At 34.8% G+C, this 21,736-nt stretch overlaps 1 protein-coding gene across 2 annotated transcripts; it reads right to left on the reverse strand.

Annotated features, from left to right (window-relative positions):
• Positions 1-32: 32 nt before the first annotated feature.
• Positions 33-6,160, reverse strand: MTM1 (Myotubularin-like phosphatases II superfamily). Of its 2 annotated transcripts, none has more exons than XM_079012496.1 (19): positions 5,966-6,160; positions 5,753-5,821; positions 5,031-5,102; positions 4,591-4,662; positions 3,933-4,002; positions 3,782-3,831; positions 3,418-3,704; positions 3,241-3,314; positions 3,036-3,099; positions 2,876-2,941; positions 2,696-2,795; positions 2,489-2,602; positions 2,244-2,413; positions 2,061-2,145; positions 1,772-1,996; positions 1,614-1,673; positions 1,461-1,525; positions 1,087-1,366; positions 33-1,008 (listed from the first exon to the last, which is right to left on the reverse strand). In XM_079012496.1, exons 1-19 carry the CDS (start codon positions 6,083-6,085, stop codon positions 496-498), a joined length of 2,556 nt encoding a protein of 851 aa, XP_078868622.1. In that variant the 5' UTR covers positions 6,086-6,160; the 3' UTR covers positions 33-495. The 2 variants fall into 2 exon arrangements, with proteins under 2 accessions (XP_078868622.1, XP_078868621.1); XM_079012495.1 differs by having other exon boundaries at positions 5,753-5,824.
• Between the last annotated feature and the right edge of the window lie 15,576 nt (positions 6,161-21,736).

The raw sequence follows: 21,736 nt of genomic DNA on the forward strand, positions 1-21,736 counted from the left end.
ATAAAATACAAAAGTAAAAAGTAAAAACAGCATGAAACTTAACCAGCACATAAGCACATTAGTATTCTAGTATGAGTTGCTTGTTTTAAGTTTTGAAGTTTTAACCAACAAAAATGTTGATGAACTACTTTTACATCTCTAGTTTCAGAAGTAATTAATACACCTACACTAACTAGTTACCTAACTACCAACAACAATCTGTACAGTGTACACAACCAGCCACCGGCCACCACCTCAAAAACATAACCATGAGAAACGCCACCTCCTTTACACTTCACCTGTACAATTAATTCATTCCTAAAACCAAACATCATCCAAGAATATAATTTAGCAAGTTTTTCCCTTTCAAACTAGGGATTTTTTTTTCAGTTGAGTAGATAATTTTCTTTATCCAGTGGTTTGTTTGTTCTTCTTTCTCCCTCAGACTAGACTGTACAATATGCCGAATGTCACCTATTCTCTTCCTATGGCTTAGGAGGGTAAATTTGTGATTTGTCATTTTGGCTGAAAGTAGCTATCGTAGATTGACAAGCGGTCAAAAGCATCATAGTTAGCTCTCAAACCTACAAATTGGCTCTCAAGTTGAGCACAACCAGCATCAGGCCACTTACACCCTCCCTCTCGTGTCCTTTGTGGACAAAGAGACTCGCAAACCCTAAGAATCGGGTTTTCAGACACATCATTGTTATCAGCAGTTATGGTAACCGAGATGGGCATATCCGTCTTTTCCTCACTACCTCCTGTCTCTCTCATTGAAGATGATGTTATTCTTTGTGGTATGTCGGCTACATTGGTTTCAATGTCGATTGTACAGTCATCATTCCCAGAAACATGAATCCTACACCCGAGTGATTGTATGGCTCTCTTTATCATATCATTTTCTCTGTTTGCTTTTCTTGCCAGATTCATGGCTGAACTGCTCACTTGTTTTTCGTTTCGTATCTCTGCTTTTACTGCCTCCATTGATGCAATCGCTTCTCTTGCTTTCCTCTCAGCCACATCCTTTGCCTGTTCATATAAATATAATATCAATTTTATTACCAATATTTTATAAATATAGAGGTGGTTGTGAAATGTGAATATTACCTTTTGAAGTTCAGAGATCTTTTCTACCATATTCCTACACTGAGCTTCGACCTCCCCAGCTTGAGCTTCTGAAGGACATGCCCACCTGAGATGGAATTGGGGCCACAAGGTCGGGGCCAAGGCGGCAGCTGGCGGCAGTAAAGGACCATTGTGTTTTGACGGATCATAGAAGAGGTTGTAGTGCACGTGAGAATTCCCCCCTGAAGCACGTAAATCATCTAAATACATCCACATGCACCCACACGCCTCAGAAACACCAAACTGTTCCCTTTCCTTCTCACTGATTTACAAAAATCACAACTCTTTTACTTTAGTAGTGTCAAAAAAACTATAAATTGTAATGCTTGGTATGTAAAGTTGAAAGTTATACTTACTTATTGCACAGAAAGTTCCCAAAACGACATGAAAGCATACAATCTAGAAAATCAACCAAAAAAACCTGCAATGCAAGACATGTTACATGTTAAAAAACAGCAAATGATTATTACTGTCTTAATTAAAAAATAAAAAAAGAAAAAAAAACGTACCGATGAGAACTCAAATGCAAAAGGGTACATTCGTAATAACTGGGAGACGCAATCAACCCACTGTGCATTACAACATTAACGAACACATTAAGTAACGATCTATAAATAAATAAATAAATAAAAATATGTGAACATGGAAAGTGGGAAGGAGACAGAACCTGAAGAAATATTGGAGAATAATTGTTTGAAGTTTGTGTTTGTGTTTGTGTAGAAGCTGGGGATTGTGATGAGAATGAACCAGTTGTTTGACGCATGGGTGATGATGGGAAATTTGTACTTGAAGACTGTCTGGGTAATTCTGATCCACTCCCAGATAAGCTTCCCATTCCTGCCCTATCTGAAAATGGATGCCCGAATGCAAGCCAATCTTTTTCCACAAGTGCCTACATGCATAAAAGTATTAAATTTTTATATCCTATTTACATGAACAATATTTCCATTGAATACCTGAAAGCCCTTTATGGTGCGATAATATGGATCAAGCAACAAACTTGCAAGTGCAACTAGCTGTGTTGTTCTGTCCCATCCATCACTGTACAAAAACAATTATTGTATACTTTATTTTTTAAGAATATAAATATAATACCTTTTTAAAATAATAATAATAATAATAATGCAAATAATTTTTACCTGCAATGAACAAGCACAGATGCAGACTCTATTGCCACACGAGCAGCAATCCAAGCAGATCCAGCCAGAACATTCTGGATGTGAATTAACCAACCACTGTCGCCAAGTGTCGATACAGAAGCAGACATACTGCTTAAATTACCTCCACCCCATGTCCATCCCCCATTTCTCTGTTCAAATATTAATGATTTCAAGATAGATAGAAATTTTTCAAACTCAAAAAAAAAAAAAAAATACAATTATACCAAAAATGATGACATTCCATCTGAAGATTTGGTTCCATGTGTATCCAGGTAGTCTCTGAGGCGAACAAGGCTTTCCCTCATAGCATGGATGTTATCTATCCCAAAAAACACAATCTAAAAACATAACCCAATGTTAGCAATTTAAAATTGTGGAGACTAACATTTTACAGAAAATATATTTATTTATAGCTCAAACCTTTGACAGACCTCAGACTGGAAATAATTGGAAGACGACTCCGATCCGCCTCCCATTGCCCCATTTGCCAATGCATTTTTCCGAGGTCTTGCATCCGCTATATATAACTTCCTAAAAAAAAACAATATTCATTTTATTAGATCAGAAAAAATATATGAGTGAAGTGATTGATCATAGAAAACTCATTTTACCTGCGCCCTGTCTTTCCACCAGAAAGTTGAGTACAGAGAGCACCAACCAGATTTTCATCAGCATTGCTGCATTAAAAAAAATTTATAAGACAATTTTACCCATGCATTCTCAGGGGTAGTAAATAGTAATAGTATGGTAAAGTTAACATAGCAGCATTACCTTCTCATATTCATCATCAGCCCAACTAGTGGTTGGGATGATCTTGCAAGAACAGCTCCAGTGCCTACATGTCATTAGAATTTACAACATCAATCAGATGCCAGTGATATATATATATATATATATATATATATATATATATATATATATATATATATATATATAAATTGTGAAGAATTGTTCAAACAAAAGTGTGCATTCTTACGTGCATCACACCATGATATTGTAGGCAATCTACAACGTGCACGAAATTTACAAGCTTGCAGCACATCCTCATCTCTAAAAATCAACAAACAGACAAAGTTAACACAAGATTGAAACCATTGGAAAGTGGGAATTAGGAAAACAACTGACATATTGACATATATGCAGGCAGCATTACCTGATGGATTTTGGTAATAGTAAAGAAGAAGGGTAAGTTGGACACATGTCATAGTTTGCATTGATGTCACTGATTCTCCACCAATCATTAGACAAGGTGAATGAACCATCTTCAATGGAGGTTACTGGAGTATGTGATTCCATTCCAAGGAGGCGTATGTATTCGTTCACTAGACGCACTCTAGGGCTTGTATTGCTGAACCTTGAAGGACCAGAAGAGAAAGTGTAAAGATCCCACAGCCTTGGAGGCCTTGCACACCTCAGTAATGCCTCAAAGACAGCTCGTCTCTGTAAAATTCAAATCACATGAAAGAAATATATTTATCATAAAATAATGTGATCTTAAATGCCATAATTAAAATTACCTGTTTGGTTCGAGGGCGAAAAGCAAATATAATAATCCTCATGTCTTTTCCTGAAAAACAACAAGCATGGATATGTGATTTCTTAGTTGACATCGATTTGGAACGAATTAATACTAATTACATGTTAAAAAAATAAAGTATTGTATCATACCAACAATTTGAAGAAGCCTTCGTGAAGGAATCTTGTCAGATTGCCTAGGACCTGATTGTTGCTTTGTAACCTATATTCTCATAACAGATTGTTCATAAAATCAGTATATCATGAAAGAAAAGAGCTATTGATTCAACATCAAAGAACCCAAAACTATGCTTCTAGGGAAAAGAATTGTATTACTTGAAGTTTAAATTAATTCCTAGGATAAGATTTAAAATAAGATTTGAAGTAAACAAGGATCCTAATGCTATCAGATTCTTGCAAAATTCCAAAAAAATGACCCAAGCTTCTCAAGTCTTGACTTTGTAATTAGATAGAGTTATAGGCTTTGGTAAAATTCATACTGATCTTGAGCATAATCAGCTTCTAACATCTGGATAAAATGATATTAATTCTGATTACCTGTGATTATTTATGGGTCAAATAATCAGTTCTAAGCAAAAGAAACTAAAACTACTTATTACCCTCTATTTGCCCACATTTTGCATTGTTAATTATACTATCAATAAAAAAAGATAATTATTGGAATTAGAGATGACAAATTTATAAATGAAAACTATTAATAAATCATTTATAAGAAACTTGAAGAAATGGTATGGAACCACAGAAGCTGTAATATCAAACAAAATTTACATAAACATAATGCATAACTTACAATCTTGCTAAACTTTTCAATAGTTGCCAATGGTATAGTTCCTAGTGCGATAATATCCCTGGACCCTTCACTCTTCAAGAAAAAATAACAAAAAATTAGATATCACATATAGGAGCATTTTCGAATATCATCAGATGCATAGTGTTAATACTTAATATAACCAAATATTATACGATGTGTTATAACAGGAAGAAGAGCAAACATTCAAATTGAAATAAGTAGACAATGCATGTCCTTGAGTGACACAATGTTGAGTGACACAAATTTCTTTCTATGCACTACTAGCAAAATATTGACCTTTTTGGTCAATCCCATACATAGATAGTTGTTTATATAGATTTAAAGTGTGTGGATTTTAAACAAACTGGGAAAGTACAATGAGTATAACTGCTATGCAGAAGGAGTGCATAAACTAAAAAGTTCAGTAATGGACAACTTACCAAAAAAAGAAGACGAAAATTGGTCACAAACAAGGTACCGGCTTCATCAGTGTTAACAAGAACGCCATACCCCTAATATCAAATTACAAAAACTCAGAAAAATATTTTCATTATGTTTATAAAATTTCAGGAGCAAGCATACAAGACAATCATATGGACATAGATTAAAAAGCAGAGAACAAGGACTACTCAATCCATTTTCTATTAGTTGTTACTGTCATAATAAATACAGTTGTTTTAACTAAGAAAGCATCCATATCCCTTTGATAACAAAACACAGTGTAATAAAAAGGACAAAAGTATTCATGTAAATGTTATCATGTACATTGTAAATAATGTCTTCGAACATGGAGATAAACAGTCATCTGCAGGCCTGTTAATCTCTATTCAAAACAGGCCACAATTTGATTATGGATGGCAATTGTGTTACTGTTCAATTAGAAAACTGAGATTAATCGCCAAAATTTCTTTTTCCTATTAAATTGAACTTTATGTCAAGGACTACAAAAGTACGTAAGTAAAATTAGAACAGGCTGGCTTTATATCATAACAGATTCCATATGAAGTTCGTATTCCAGATGTACTTGGTTGCATACTTATTGAAGTTGTCCTTGAAGGGAGGCACTAATATGTACAGAATATAAACTATAAAGCATGTATGTAATTAAAAAAACAAACCTGAGAATTAGTCAATTGAAAAGTTAATCAAGTCAAAATCTTACCTCAGCGATAACCTCCTCAGCTTCGTACAAAAAATCAGATAATCCATGAGGAACAGGCCTTGAAACAGGCTGCTGTGAATTCCACAAAAACAAATATGACCAAATATGAATTCAATTACACAAGATCGAAGATACATTTGTGATATGGCGAGGAATAAAAAAAAATTGAGTAATAAAACCCTAGGGTTACAAGGCAGAAGAAGAGTATATTACATCGATCTTGGTCCACTCAATAGCGTCCCAACTACCGGCTCCATCAATCTTGTCCGACTCACCGAGTCGACTATCGGAGTCACGGAGGGAAGTTGTCCGTCGATTTCTTGGCATCGCCATGGACGTCGAAACTCCGGTGATGATGGTGAGAGGAGAGAGAAAAAAGAGGGATTCTGATTTTCGGACGAGTTTGGTTTTCTCAGCTGTTTTTATGGGGAAATCATTTATATTTATAAATAATATAAATATAAATTATTACTCAACGAAAAAAGAAACAAATAAAATAAAAACAAGATTTTGGTTATCGCCACGCAAGCAAGACAAAGTGGGTCCCGTATAATTGTTATTTAGAGGGGTAATAGTACAAACTCAGTCCTTTAATTATTCATTACAGCGCATGTTCAGTACCTGGAGAAACGTTTTTCTTAATTTTATCTAAAATAGTCGATTTCACCTTATTTAAATCTCCAATAGTGTCAACAAATGACGATTCGGATGAAGGGCATTTTATCTTTATTTTGACTTTTTCCATTTTCAAATTTTCATTTTATCTTTATTGACTTACCAGATTATGAAACGCGGGAACATAAATTAAATATATTGTATTAACAGGTGACATTATCTTATGTGAAATTTTAATAAAAAATGTTAGTTATATTCATTTTACAGTTTTTGAACCAAACTTATTAAATAAAATTATTTAATATTTATATTAGAGTAATTTGACTTTTTAATACAGTAATTTTTAACATTAATGATCCATGTTGTCTTTGTTTTATCACGACATGATGCGACTTTTTGATTAAAACATGTTACATAGTAGTTTTATGAATTGACTTTGTTCGGTGTACCAACCCCATGAACACTCATATGATTCTTTTCATATTGGCCCTGTAAAATCAAAAGCAACAATAAGTTGTTATATGTACCAGCAACGTTAAATTCTGCAAAGAAATTCAATAAACATTACAGTTAAAGAGCATTGTCATAACCATCACCATCAAATTCAAATATTTTAATTTGGTCAAGATGATATAAGCAATTTGATCTAAGGATGGAATATGTATAAGTGAAACACAATCAAAAGTATTTATTTCTTTAGATGATGAAATAAAGTTTCTCTTTTAGACATAGAATTCAATCTTCTATTTTGTAAATGTAAACGTTTTAGTCTTCGCCTCTCTTTAGCATCATTATAATGAGTTTTATTATTTGAATCTATAAAATTGTAGGGTATCATTAATATCTAGAAATAATAATATTTTAATGGTAAATATTTACTAATAAATTTATCAATAATTTCACAAGGATTTATAAATAATTGTTTCAAAACGGTTACAGGATTTATAAAAGTTTACAATTTCATAAAAACTAGTGGTTTTCTAATATTTATATTGAAGTTGTAATGAATAACATTGTAACAATGCTGACAAATTTACATTCAAACGAAATAACAAAGTAAAATATTATTAAATTTCTAAATTAATCTGAGTTTAAACCTAAAAGGCAAATAGATGAATAATTCAGCATTTCATAAAACCCAAAATGTATTCAAATGATCAAAATTCCAACCCAAAAATAAATAGTATGAAACAAAGTCATCAAAAATCAAACCCCAAAACCAAATAGTATGTAAACAAAATATGAGATTAATAGTATTCAAATGAGTCAGTTACTTAAACAAAATCAAGAAAATCATATATTATTTTTCTTGCTTTGGAATTAACAGTTTTGACTTGCCTTCTCTAGAAGTACGATCTGTCATTGATGTTGATGGTCGTTTGTTTGAGGACATTGTTGTCAGACTATCAACATCATAAACATCTTCCAGCATGCATTTTAATTATGGGTGAGCAAAAACCAAACCGCAAACCAAAAAAACCGAAAAAACCGCATAAACCGAAACCGAAATGAAAGCCGATGGTGCGGTTTTTAGTTTTACAAAAACCGAAAATACTCGGCGCGGTGCGATTTCTAGTCTCGCAAAAACCGAAAAAAACCGAACCGCACCGCATATATATATATATATATATATATTAAATGTTGATATTTGTAAAAACCAAGAACTTATGACAATAAAAATTTCTATAAATGTAAATATCTACCTTATCTATCGGAGGATGACTATATATTTTTAAGCATACATTTAGTGGTATTTATAATAACAAATAATGTTTATAACATTTTTTTTACATTTAAATATGAATAGTACTAATGATATAGTATCATTTTTATGAATACATTAGTTGATATTATCATATGTACTTGTGAAACAAATATTATATTAAATTCATATTATATTGAAACATTAGAAACATGTTGGATGAGTGGTTATGTAATTTGATTTCAAACCAATAGGTGGTGGTATCGGTTTATCTCCAATAAATGATTAGCATTCCTCATCTAAGTCAAAGTAACTCGCTGAGTTACTTGAGTTTTAGTAAAAAGGCAAAACGAAAAAAAAAAAAAAAAAAAAAAAAACTAATAAAAAACGCAAAAAAAAAAAAAAAAAAAAAAAAAAAACCTCAAAAAAACCGCAATAAAAAACCGCAAAAACCGAACGGTGCGGTTTCTAAATTTCAAAAAATCGAAGTTGCGGTTTTCGGTTCGGTTTTGACCAAAAACGCACTGAACCGCACCATGCTCACCCCTAATTTTAATTCTTCGTGTCCATGCACTTTTTTAAAGGGTGTCCATTTAGTTAGTGGACTTGTTGCAGCGCATTTAACAAGATTCGAAACGGGTGTGATGTTATCACCAATAAACGAAACAACATCCTAAATGTATAAAATAAATTCATATGTCAATCTAGAAGTTAATAATAATTTAAAGTATTAACATATTAGTTTTAGTTATATTATATTTAAAACTTTCTAACTTAATGTGTCTTGAAATCTGAATTCTGCTAATAAAACGTTAAATGAATCAGATTATGACGCCTACATTTTTAGTACATAGAAATATGTTAGTTGATAAACTGAAATAGAAAAAAAATGAAATTCAATAAGTGCAGTGTTTGTAGCAGTCTTTGTAAAAGAATGTTTCATGTTCGATGTTAAATTTTTTTCCAATTCAATAATGATTGTATTATCAACAATGAAGTTTGAGATTGCATAACCATCAACTTTGTTCTTCAAATTATAATGTAAAATTTGAATTATGAACACCAACTTTTTATTCAAAAGTACATTTAAAGAATATGGATAAATCTCCACATTACCCTCCTAAAAAAATGATTATAAAAATCAATAGACAAAAAGTAAAAAATTAGTATTATATAAATGAAGTTAATATCGATAACCTCGTTAAACTTTTGAAGCAACTCTTGTACGTTTTTTTCTAGAAGTTTCTTCGCATCACGATCAAATAACGTAAGTAACATCGCGCCGATAAATTCTTGTACTCAAATGATGATTTTGAAACTAAAACCATTAATATAAACAAATTCAGTAAAATAAAATTATAAAATTTAACCGAAGAGTATAATAATATGTATAAAAGAATTCTTAAAAACCTTAAAACAACATATATGTATTTGTTCATGCAAGTTGAAGTGTAACAATAAAAAACTTATTTATCTTGCTTTTGGTCCGTTCCACGAGTTTTGCCATTATGTATTAAAATGACTTTTATGACTTTCTCTTGACAAACATAGGTCATCACATTATATATATATATATATATATATATATATATATATATATATATATATATATAATGGATATAATTTTGTTTCTGTAACTAAGTGAATGAAACTAATATGCTTAAAGTAGATTGATAATTTTATTAATGACCTCTCAACGAGAATAAAGTATTAATAAGAATAGAGTAAATACAATAAATTGGAGAAGAATAAGAAGAACGGGGTAAAGAAAAAACACTATAAATCATAGGACTCAATCCAAAATCGTAAGAAGAACAACTTCAATGTAATTGTATATATAGGTTGTTTTCCAATAAAGAAATCATTATCTTCCAAAAAAATGAGATCCTAAGATATCATCATGGAGAATTTTGGCTATTCATCTGAAAAAAAAAAATATATCATTTATGTTGAGTCAAAATTTCAAATTAATTGATTTTCTTAATTAATGAGTTTTAAATTCAAAACCATTATCTCAAATTGATTTATTTTACTTGGGATATATCGGGAGATAAATTATGAATAATATTTACTTTAATTTTAACTCTTAAATATTTTACAGATTTAATATGATTATATTAGCTTTTATAGGTTAATAACTGAATTATTTATATGCTTATTTAATGAGTTTTTTCAAAAAAATAAAAATAAATAAAAACTAAACGGGTTTGAATTTTGAAGCCAAAAGCTATAAATAAGGGAGTTAAATTAGGAACAATATTAATTAGAGAAGCTGATATCTGATATATAAATAGAATGATATGTTGTAATTGATAATATAATTGTTGAATTTAAAGATTCTATAATTATAAAAATTATATAATTGAATGTTATTGTGTTTGAATTCTATTTGAAGAAGATGATGTAAGCAATTTGATCTAATGGTGGAAAACATAGGATTGAAATGCAATCAAGGGTCCCGATTGTTTCATTGGTGAATTAAGGGTTCTCTTTTAACACACTCTTCTTCATTTTGCTTTATTATTTATTTTTATAAAATCAAAATGTTAAAACTAAAAATAAAATAAAAAAACACATTGCCAAATACAAAAAATCGAAATTGATTTTGCCTCAACTTGTTTGCTAACATAAATCAGATATATCCAAAACATAATTTATTTATGCTGAAGTAGACAAATGTTCGTTTGTTGTGCAAAATATAAAAATTGTTTGATAGTTATTGACCGGGTAAAATCTGACCGAGTAAGAACCTGACTGGATCAGAAGCTCTAACTATATTTGTCTCTGAAACCATATTGTTTGATTACATATCTGATTAGGGATGAAAGTGGGTCCAAACTCGGATTGGATGGATCCAAAACCGGTTAATGGGATTTTGTAGAAACGGAAACCGGATCGGTATATAGGAACCAGTTTCGGTTCGGTTCCGGGTAAAGTGAGTTTAGAACCAGAAAACCCGGAAACATCAAAGTGTCTAGGTTGGAACCGAATAAAGTGGGTTTAGAACCGAAAACCCAGAAAAACCATAATTTTTTGGTAATTACTTACTAGTTAGTGGTTTGAACTTTGAAAATTTTCATATTGATATCCCGATTTTGTGGGACTGTAACTCATTGAATATAAAACTAAAATTGACAAAGTTATAGTCCAAAATCATGTACAAACTCTAGACTACATTCTGAAAAAAAAAAAACGCATATCAATCCGACTTTAAACAAATGAGATATGCATTTGTTAACATTTTCAGAAAATACAAAGTACAAAGACATATAGCTAAAAAGTGAAAATTTTCAGTTTTGATATCCCACCTTCAGGGAACTGTAAATCATTAAATATTAAACCAAAAATGACAAAATTATAGTCTAAACTCATGTACAAACTCTAAACTACAAGTTAGAAAAAATCACGTGTCAATCCGACTTTAAACGAATTAGATATGCATGTTTTAAAACTTTCACATAATACAAAAAAAAAAACTAAAAAACTAAAAATTTTCAGTTTTGATATCTCGACTTTGGGGGGCTGTAAGTCAATGAATATAAAACTAAAAATGATAAATTTATAATCTAAAATTATGTACAAACTCTAAACTACACGTTTAAAAAATCTCATGTCAATCGGAGTTGAAACAAATGAAATATGTATCTTTTAAACGTTTCACAAAAACTGATTTCGGTTCTAAAAGTGGTTCCGGTTCCTAACACCGGTTCCGGTTTTTAGACCCGGTTTACCCGAACCCGATAGACCCAAACCCGGATAAAGAAAAATTTTAAATCCGAAACCGGTTCTATATATATTCCGGTTCTAACGGCTCCGGTTCCGGTTCCAGTCCGATTTTCCAGTTCTAAATCTCATCCTTATATCTGACTGATTGTGTTGAATTCATAAAATAACTATTTTATCCTTATATTGTGTTTTGTTCCGAATAAAATCTATTAATTTGAGAAAATAAAATATATCGAATAACCTCTTACAAGTAAGAAAGGAAACTATTGTGCGAGTATTTTTCATTCCAAAAGTTATCGAGGGGTTAGGCCGGTGAGTGTACAGGAAGCTTCTTTCACTTTTTGTATGTCACGTCATCATTTCCCTCACTTTTCTTTCCCTCTTCAAACATCAGGGTGTGTGCGTGAAGTTTCCTTCACTTTTTTTTAAATAAAAATAATTGATTTTGATGATATATATATATATATATATATATATATATATATATATATATATATATATTAAATGAGTAATAAACATAAAAACTACTTAAAAATAAAAAACACTTCATTGATTAAAAATTACATTAAAATAAGAAAGATTTAAAAAAACAAAAAGAAGTAGAAAACAACAAAAATTAAAAAACACAACCTAGAAAACATAATTAATATCCGAATTTGATAAAACCAAAGTACGTCACTCGAAATCGTCATCATCGTCATCGTCATCGGAATCCTCGCTCTCGACAAACATATTTGAATCCTCATTTGATTCGTCAAACAAATCATCGTGTCAATACTCTATCGGCGGTTGAATGTGAGCCCTATAAAGGTGATCCACCAAATCAGCACGAAGGGCATGATGAATGCCGCTATCGTATATTTATCTTCTATTTGCCCTATACTCTTTCATACCTTCGACATTTGGCAAAACTTCGTTCTCGTTGTATCGACATATCGTTCTTCCTCCGTCTTTAAGAATCATATTATGCAATATGATGTATGCACACATTATGTGTTGCTACCTTTACACTTCATATGACCGTGCCCCGACTGCTAGTACTTGCCAACGCCTCTTGAGTACACCAAATGTTTGCTCCACGTCCGTCCTAGCTGACTCTTGTGCCTCTTTAAACTTTTTTTTTCATCATTCTTACATGTAAACGATTTCATAAAAACAGATAAGGGGGGATATATACCGTCAGTAAGACAGTACTTGCACTTATATGCTACCCCGTTTGCTTGAAAAAGTAAATCGTGCGACTTTCCAAGGTAGATATCGTTGAATATCGGCGATTGGTCCAAAACATTGATGTCGTTTTTTGCACCAGTCAGACCAAAGAATGCATGTCATATATAAAGATCATGTGATGCGATTGCTTCTATAACAATCATCGACTCTCTGTGGTCGCCTCGAATGTACTGACCACGCCATGCATTGGGGCACAATGCCAAAGCCCAATTCATGCAATAAATACTACCTAGCATTCCTGGGAACTCATGATTTCCTTCATGCATCGTGTATAATTGGTGGACATCGTTGATAGTTGTTTTGCCCAAAAACCGTAGCTTGTACACCAAAGTAATAGCTTTGGAGAACTTGACACACATTTCCCGTACGGTACGCTCAGACATCCTTAAATACTCGTCCCATTTGTGTACGTCCATGTCATATGCTAACTGACGAATTATGGTCGTGCACTTTTGAATTAAAGATAAACCTTTTTGCATTTACCATCCAACTTCCATTGGAACTATGGAAAACGGCCTTCCAAATCGCCAACAACACATAAGAATAGCTCCTTCCTCATCCGGAATTGTCGTCAAAACTATTCAGCGTACACATCGTTATCTACAGAGTAGTCTTCTATAAGATGATTGTGTCCGGCTTCACGATTTCTACGCAACGACGATTTTCTTGGTTTAGTTTGTGGACGTAAAGTTTGACCTCGTCGGTTTTGAAAATATGCAACGGTCTTCGCAATGACGGAACCGACAAATAATGCCTCCTCTTGAGTCGTCGAATCGGACGACGAATATGATGACATTGTGTTTTAGTGTTTTTTTTAGAGAATATGTAGAAATGAATTAAAATAATGTTGGGTTGGGTTGGTATTTATAGTGGGGGGAGAAATAAAAAAAAAAATTAAAATTATACATACATACATACATATATATATATATATATATATATATATATATATATATATATAGAGAGAGAGAGAGAGAGACATATTTCCAATTACATTACTGCTACCAATAAATAAATAAATAAATAAATCGGCCAATAGGAATCGGGGAGAGAGTGCGGCAACCGGCTCCCCCATCTCTTTACCACACCACCGTTCCCACAATCACAATATGGCGTTCCGATGTGCAGGAACGGCTCCCACACCCTATTCCCGCTGCACACCGACGAGTCTTATATATACAACACACATACACATTGATCGACTCTTACTCATTTTTCTAACGAACAATTTTAGGGACCATCAAGTCATGAAACATTTGGTTTCCTATAAAATTTGTCTTCGTGAACGTGTTAATGATTGTTGATACATGAAAGTGAACCTCTAGCAATCCGAAGCCACACCAAAACTGAAGTCAAAGTGCATTCCGAGGGTCATGAGTTCCAAAATGGAGATATTTCTGAAATGAAGATATGTCCAAGAAACACCTAGTATTTTATGTTATTTTGAGTCTGTGTCAGCATTTAATGTTTCTTAGCGTTTGTTTTATTGTAAAGTTCATGGGACAAGATCAAGAAAATCTTGTATGTCAGCTTTTTAACTTCTCATATTTACATTCTCTGTGAAAATTTGTATTTTGTCTTTTTATCACTCATTGGCTACTTAAGTAGATGAATTTTCCATGCAATGTAGCCTTTAATCAACATTCTCTTTCACATCAATACTAATTTGCAAGTCAAATCATTATCTCTATCATTCTCATTGTTCTTAAGTTATCTTTACATTGTTCGTGCTCATTTTCTCTTACTTAAATACTTTGTTGAATACTTTGTTGAACTTATTACTTTAAGAAAAGACTGGTTTACTAGACTTGACTGGACTCTTAATATTAGCAGCATACATTGATCTTAAGTTAATTCAAGGTTTGATTTTTCAAACCTTGTCCATGCACATATTCTTGCACTCTCAATTGGTATCAAAGCATAAGTGGTTGTCCTTTGAATCCATAAGAACATATTATAATTGATCTAAGATTACCTTGGTATCTCAGTCATTTTTGTGTTCAGGATAAAAGTTCTTCTATATACCACTTCAGATATAATACTTTAACTTCAATGACTGCTCTTAATCCAACTCAACAAATATATTCAATGCAAATAACAAATAGCATGGGTTTCCCAACACGTGCCCCATTGCTAATTGTTGAAGAGTATGATCATTGGAAAGTTAGAATGGAGAGATTTTGTAACACCTGCAATCTAGAAGGTTAATTGTGGAATTATGCCAATTTCAAGTTGAACTCGGCGAGTTGGAGGAGCCAACTCGGCGAGTTGAAGATGAAGAATCGTGAGGATTTAATGGGTCTACTCGACGAGTTGAGAAACATCAACTCGGCGAGTAGAATTTGTTTTGGTCGCGAGATTAATGAGACAGCTCGGTGAGTTGGGTATTGTTTAGAAAACCCTAATTTTGGGGGTTTGCACCCTATTTAAACACCTTAAGTTCTAGGTGTTGACCTCATTTCTAGCCTCCTTAGCCCCTAACCCTAATCTCGAAACCCTAGATCCTCCAAGAGTGTTGTGAGTCCATTGTATGTGTTTTGGTGTGTGTTTGAAGCTCATTCAAGAGGAGAAACTTGGTGCAAGATGGTGGTTCAAGAAGGAGCTCATAGATCTTGATTCTCTTCTCCATTTTCCAGCACATTTTGGGTATAAAGTTCTAACCTTTCTTAGTATTGGCTTAGATCTCTTCTTGGGTTTATTTGCATGCTTTTAGCCATAGATGGGTGATTTTTTAGGAAGTAGAAGTCCCGACTTTTTATCCTTTCCAAATCTATGATCTCCATGAGCTCTTTTAGCATAAAGGTGCCAACTTTATGGTCTTAAGGGCTTCATGCATTCATTAAGTTCTTCTTTTTGCCTCTTTTAAGCTTTTGAACTTCTTCTAATCATGAATAAGTTTAAAGTTGGAAACTTTTCATGGCTATCTAGCCTCATATGGTGATATTTGCATCTTGGAGTTGTGTCCATGTGGATTAAGTGCTTAATGATTAAGTCCTTACCCTTTTAAGTTTAGGGTTTGGGTTTTGAACCTATTTTGGTGGTTGTTAGGAGTAAAGTTGGAAACTTTACCCTTCTTGAGGCCATTTCAGTTAAGATCTGGGTTGAGAAGCCCTTAGTTTCGAAAAGGTCGGCTTAATGAATTTAAGAGGTTGGGTTTCTGGCGAACTTGGAACACCCATAAAAATCAAGCCAATTTAAAACTTTTTCAACCAATTAAAACCATTAATTATTACAAAGTGTTTTCAAAATAGTTTCATGTCAGAGTATCCCAGAAATCAAAATCTTAAAATGTGAGGAGTTGTACAATCATGCATTCGCCTTCCCGCGATCATCCGAAGTACCTAAAACCAAAACTGAAATTGTAAGTTCAAAGCTCAGTGAGTTCCCCCAAAATACCAATGCATAACAAATAGTACACATAATAACAGTATGTAATGGGTCCACAACTCTACGCACTGGATTACCCATGAGCCTACAGTATAAGTCTGGCTTATCTTACAAGCCCACAACTCATATCTGGCTTGCTCCCTCAGTCCTAGGACTGTAACAAAATGATTAGCCCTCAGTGCGAGTCTGGTATGCTCTCCTAGCCCTCAACTCACATATGGAATGCTTAGGAGTTCTTAGTATGAGTCTGACATGCCCTCCCTAGCCCTCAGCTCATTCTGGCATACTCCAGGGTTTGTTGGTCACCGCACGGAGCAGTGCAACCTCAACCCTACCCACATAACATGTCGATGTGTAACATATAATGTTCGTACAAATAATCACACAGTATCACAGGTAGTCCTACAGATCTACCATACTAGCATATCGAACTAACATGCATATCTAACTCATACTCAACATATCAATAACTACTAGAATATCAATTCAATAGGTCGATCTTGGTGCCTTAGACCCCTTAGTATAGTGAGGATAACTCACCTTACAAATGTCGAACTGTAGAAATAAGGTCAACTCTCGAATCACAGCCATGAATTCCACCACCTATACTCACCATAAAACTACTTCCATAAATTCCCAATTTACTAAAATACCCCCAGAAGTCAAACTGGTCAACCATTGGTCAAAGTCAAAGTCAACGGTCAAGGTCAACAATCCATGTTGACCAAACTCATCAAGTGCATCTCACTGACTCGTCAAGTCCTTCCAGAACTCGAGAAATTGCGAGAACCCTAGTTGAATCGTCGAGTTTCTAGACAACTCGTCAAGTCCATGTGTGTCCAAAAGTCGGGAAAAACCCTAACTGACTCATTGAGTCATCTCACTGAAATGCCAAGTCTATGCAGAAACTAACGGTCAATCTTCATCGGACTCGTCGAGTTGACCATGCAACTCGTCGAGTCCCTTCAGTCCATTTATCATACAAATGTTTTTTTTTTCGTGAAACCAAAGCCCCAAGTTGTAGATCTAGGCTCCTAGGGTGTGATTATCACGTAAAGTTGCTAACTTTACGTGCATGCAAAGCTCCATTAAGCTAAAAACACTCATAAATAGCCTTAGAAGAAGGTTCTAGACATGAAGAAGAGCCAAAGCCTCATAAAGCTTGAGGCTTTATGTCCATAAGAGCCTAGAGGAGTCCAGATCTGAAACTATGCCCTTGTGATAAGCTCAAATCTGAAAGTAACTCCATTTTTGCACCAAAATGCCCATATTCTCACTTAAGAAGGGGTCTAATAAATGGAAGACCAAGGTAAAGGCTTTTTACATTTAAATGCAAGCCAAGACAATGTAGATATTGGATCTACCATCTTCTTCTCGTTCCAAGCTTCTAAAACCCCAAGCTTCTTCAATCAAAAGCACCAAAACCACACTTTAGTCTCTCAGAAACTCAAGAACAAGGTTTAGACTGATTAGGGTTTCTTCTGGCCATCAAAAGGTGGTAAGGGGGCTGGAGAAAAGGACTTAAGGTCCTTTAAATAGGGTGCAAACCCTAAAAATTAAGGTTTCCATGCACAACCTTTACTCATCGAGTCGGGGTCTTCCGACTCATCGAGTAGGAGTCAAAAACCACGTGGGATGACTAGATTCGACACAACGAATTGGGGCCTCTAACTCGTCAGGTTCCCTAAAAAATGAATAAAAAGATTTTAAAATATACCTAGGAGTCGGGGTGTTACAGTTCTCCCCCACTTGAATTAGACTTCGTCCTCAAAGTCTGTTGCCGTAAATAACTCGGGGTAATGCTCCCGCATCTCTGCCCCCGGCTCCCAAGTCCACTTTGATCCCCGCCGGTGCTGCCATTATACCTTTACCAATGGTACTTCCTTGTTTCGTAGAACCTTCACCTTCCTCTCAAGAACGATCACTGGCTTTTCCATGTAATTCAGGCGCTCGTCGACCTATATGTCATCTAATGATACCACTGCCTCCTCATCTGATATGCACTTTCATAACTGTGACACATGGAAAGTAATGTAGACCTGACTAAGCTCCTACGGGAGATCCAGTCTATATGCCACCTTGCCAACCCTGACAATGATCCTGAATGGCCCAATCTATCAGGGACCCGATTTCCCCCTCTTCCTGAAGCGAATCACACCCTTCCAAGGTGAGACCTTCAGTAGTACCATGTCTCCCACCAAAAAATCCAGCTCGGATCGGTGCCTATCAGTGTAACTCTTCTGCCGACTCGCTGTCTGATCTATTGAATCCTCTCGGTAGTATCAAAGACTACCTTTGTCCGTCCCATCACCCTGTGACCGATCTCACCCCAACATACTGGGGTGCGACATCTCCATCCATACAACAGCTCATATGGTGGGGCACCAATACTGGAATGAAAGTTGTTGTTGTAGGAGAACTCTGCAAGGGGTAGGTAGGACTCACAACTCCCAGCGAAGTCAATAATGTAGTCTCTCAGCATATTCTCAAGAGTCTTTATGGTCTGCTCACTCTGGTCGTCCGTCTGCGGGTGATAGGTTGTACTGAAGTGCAGTCACGTGCCCAGTTCCTCGTGGAACTTCTGCCAAAAACGGGAGGTGAACCAAACATCGCGGTTTGAGACAATAGAGACCGACACCCCATGGCGAGCAACGATCTCGTGGATATACAAGTCGGCTAACTTCTCGGCCGATGAACTCTCGCATATAGCTAAGAAGTGGACGCTCTTAGTCAATCAATCCACGATGACCCAAATAGCATCGAAGCCCTTCGCCGTCCTCAACATCTTGTTAATAAAATCCATCATGATTTGTTCCTACTTCCACATGGGAATCTCCAGGGGCTGCAGCTGGCTGTGCGGCCTCTGGTGCTCGACCTTGACCATCCTGTAGGTCAAGCACCTCTCTATGTACCAACTGATTTTTCGCCTCATGCACGACCACCAATAAATCAATCGCAAATCCTGGTATATCTTGGTGGTGATGGGTTTTGAGCATTCTAACACTCTTTTGGTGTACATGCAACCCTAGAAACCTTGGATCTATGTTTTCTCTAATATTCATGCAAATAAGAATTTTCCAAGGTTTACATCCTAACTAGCATGGCATGGGGTACTTGTAATATAAAAAATAGTAGAATGACATACCTTTGTAGTTTCTTGGATTCCTTAAGACTTTGTGAGCCTAGCACCTCAAATGTGATGCCTCAAATGTTTCACACAACACCACAACTCTTGGAATAACTTGAGAGAAGAACATTTTGATCAAAAAATTCGATTAGCCCTCCTTGTCTTGCAATAGTGGCCAATTTTGCTAGCTATGGAGCTCTTTATTATAGTGTGCCACGTGTAGGGTTACACCATGTAAACCCTAATGTGCATGGCTTTTCATTTCCCCCATGATCCATGGGTTGTAACCTCCATGGAGCATCCATGGAGCACCCAATGGGACCTAGCCCAATCTAGTGAATCATGAACCATAAACCCACTATATAAAAATGAATGATTTACAAATCAATCCACATATATTTAATTAGTCTCTTTTTTATCACAAAATTAATTCCAAATTAATTCTTGATCAATACTAATTAAATAATATGATTTCATACTAATATATTAGAACTTATAATATATTGACAAGTCATAAGTGTCCTTTTCTCATTTTGTCTATCCAATAGTTGAGTTGTCGATGCAACCCAAATGGACCATGCCAAACTGGGTTAAGTACATACTAAATATAGTTATTGACTTAGACACCTTATCCAACAATTTCCCACTTGGATAAGTCTAATAACTATAGTTACAGGTATGACTTTTGGAACCGGCCTGCAATCGTAGCTCTTTCAAAGTCTCGCGAAACTGAGATGATGATGCGTTGTTTAAGATAAGTGATCATATAATCCTCTGTTATAAATATCAGCCGGACAAATACATGGAACAATGTCATACTTATTGTCTAGCAGTTTGTTTCCCGATTTTTGATTTGTTTGACATAGAACTAAACTGAACACATCAATTTGGTTCTGACCAGGCCCGGTATATAGGTCAAAACAAAATCATCGAGGGGCCCATATATCGCTTATAATCCTCCAAGGACTAGAAGGAATAGATAAACTTCGACTCACATGCTTGTACTAACCACTTGTTGAATCATACACAAAAGCACATTTAAAACATCGAGTTACCGATGTGTTTTTGTACAATCAATGTACAACCAACTCATAATCAACAACTCATATATCTAGGTTTGAAGACTTATATGATGTTACCGTCTCACGGTCATTCGAGATAAATTCCATGAAGTGATACAAGTGAGCGTGGGTTGAATCCAATACTCAGAACTTATGAGCACTCATGAATGTTGTGGCAACCATTTGCTATGTCTAGCACCTTAGACATCTACAAACCCAATTCATGACAGTCTTGATTCATATCTACTTCCAACATATGACTGACTGTGGAAAGTTTGAATAAAGAAATTATTCTGGAAGTCAAAACATGCAAAATTGAAACAATAATAAATAATTGACACAAGATAGCAACACTTTACTTATAAATAAACATCAAATTTTATTTAATCATCAAATGTCAATTTACATTTTACAAGTTTCATAAATAACTATCTAATCTGTAAAACTAATATCATCCTTCGTCCCGATGCGCCTCGCATGCTGCAAATGCTTAACCCTACACAGTCCCTTTGTGAGGGGATCTGCTGGGTTCTCATCCGATGATACCCTATTTAACACGAGGATTCCTTCTTCTATCCGATGTCTAATGAAATGGTATTTTTTGTCGATGTTCCTGGATCTCCCACGATCCCTAGGTTCCTTAGCTAAGGCAACTGCACCTTCGTTGTCACAGAAAATCCCCATAGGCTCCTTAATAGCTGGTACAACTCCTAGGTCTCCAATGAAGCTCTTTAGCCATATAGCCTCCTTTGCCGCCTCGCTTGCTGCTATGTATTCTGATTCTCAAGTTGAATCAGCCATTGTTTCCTGCTTGGAACTTTTCCAAGTATTCGCTCCTCTATTTAGGGTAAAGACCCAACCCGACTGAGAGCGTAAATTATCCCTATCAGTCTGGAAGCCATCATCACTATACCCCACTACTCTAAAGTCATCACTCCCACCAAGGGTAAGGACCCAGTCCCTAGTCCTTCGTAGGTACTTAAGAATATTCTTCACCGCAGTCCAGTGAGCCTTGCCAGGATTCCCTTGATATATGCTAACCATGCTCAAAGCAAAGGCTACATCAGGGCGAGTACAAGTCATAGCATACATGATTGAGCCTACAGTGGAAGCATACGACACTTGACTCATCTCAT

This window comes from Lactuca serriola, chromosome 8 (genome assembly GCF_051521515.1).
Source record: "Lactuca serriola cultivar US96UC23 chromosome 8, Lser_US96UC23_V15, whole genome shotgun sequence".
In the NCBI taxonomy this organism is placed as follows: domain Eukaryota; kingdom Viridiplantae; phylum Streptophyta; class Magnoliopsida; order Asterales; family Asteraceae; genus Lactuca; species Lactuca serriola.

Excerpts from the sequence above, each read along its gene's own strand:
- MTM1 (XM_079012495.1), bottom strand. The coding sequence starts at position 6,085 with ATGGCGATGCCAAGAAATCGACGGACAACTTCCCTCCGTGACTCCGAT. Across the intron at positions 3,832-3,932 it reads AAGGCTTCTTCAAATTGTTG|GAAAAGACATGAGGATTATT; the intron begins GTATGATACAAT and ends GTTGTTTTTCAG. Across the intron at positions 1,526-1,613 it reads TTGCATTTGAGTTCTCATCG|GTTTTTTTGGTTGATTTTCT; the intron begins GTACGTTTTTTT and ends CTTGCATTGCAG.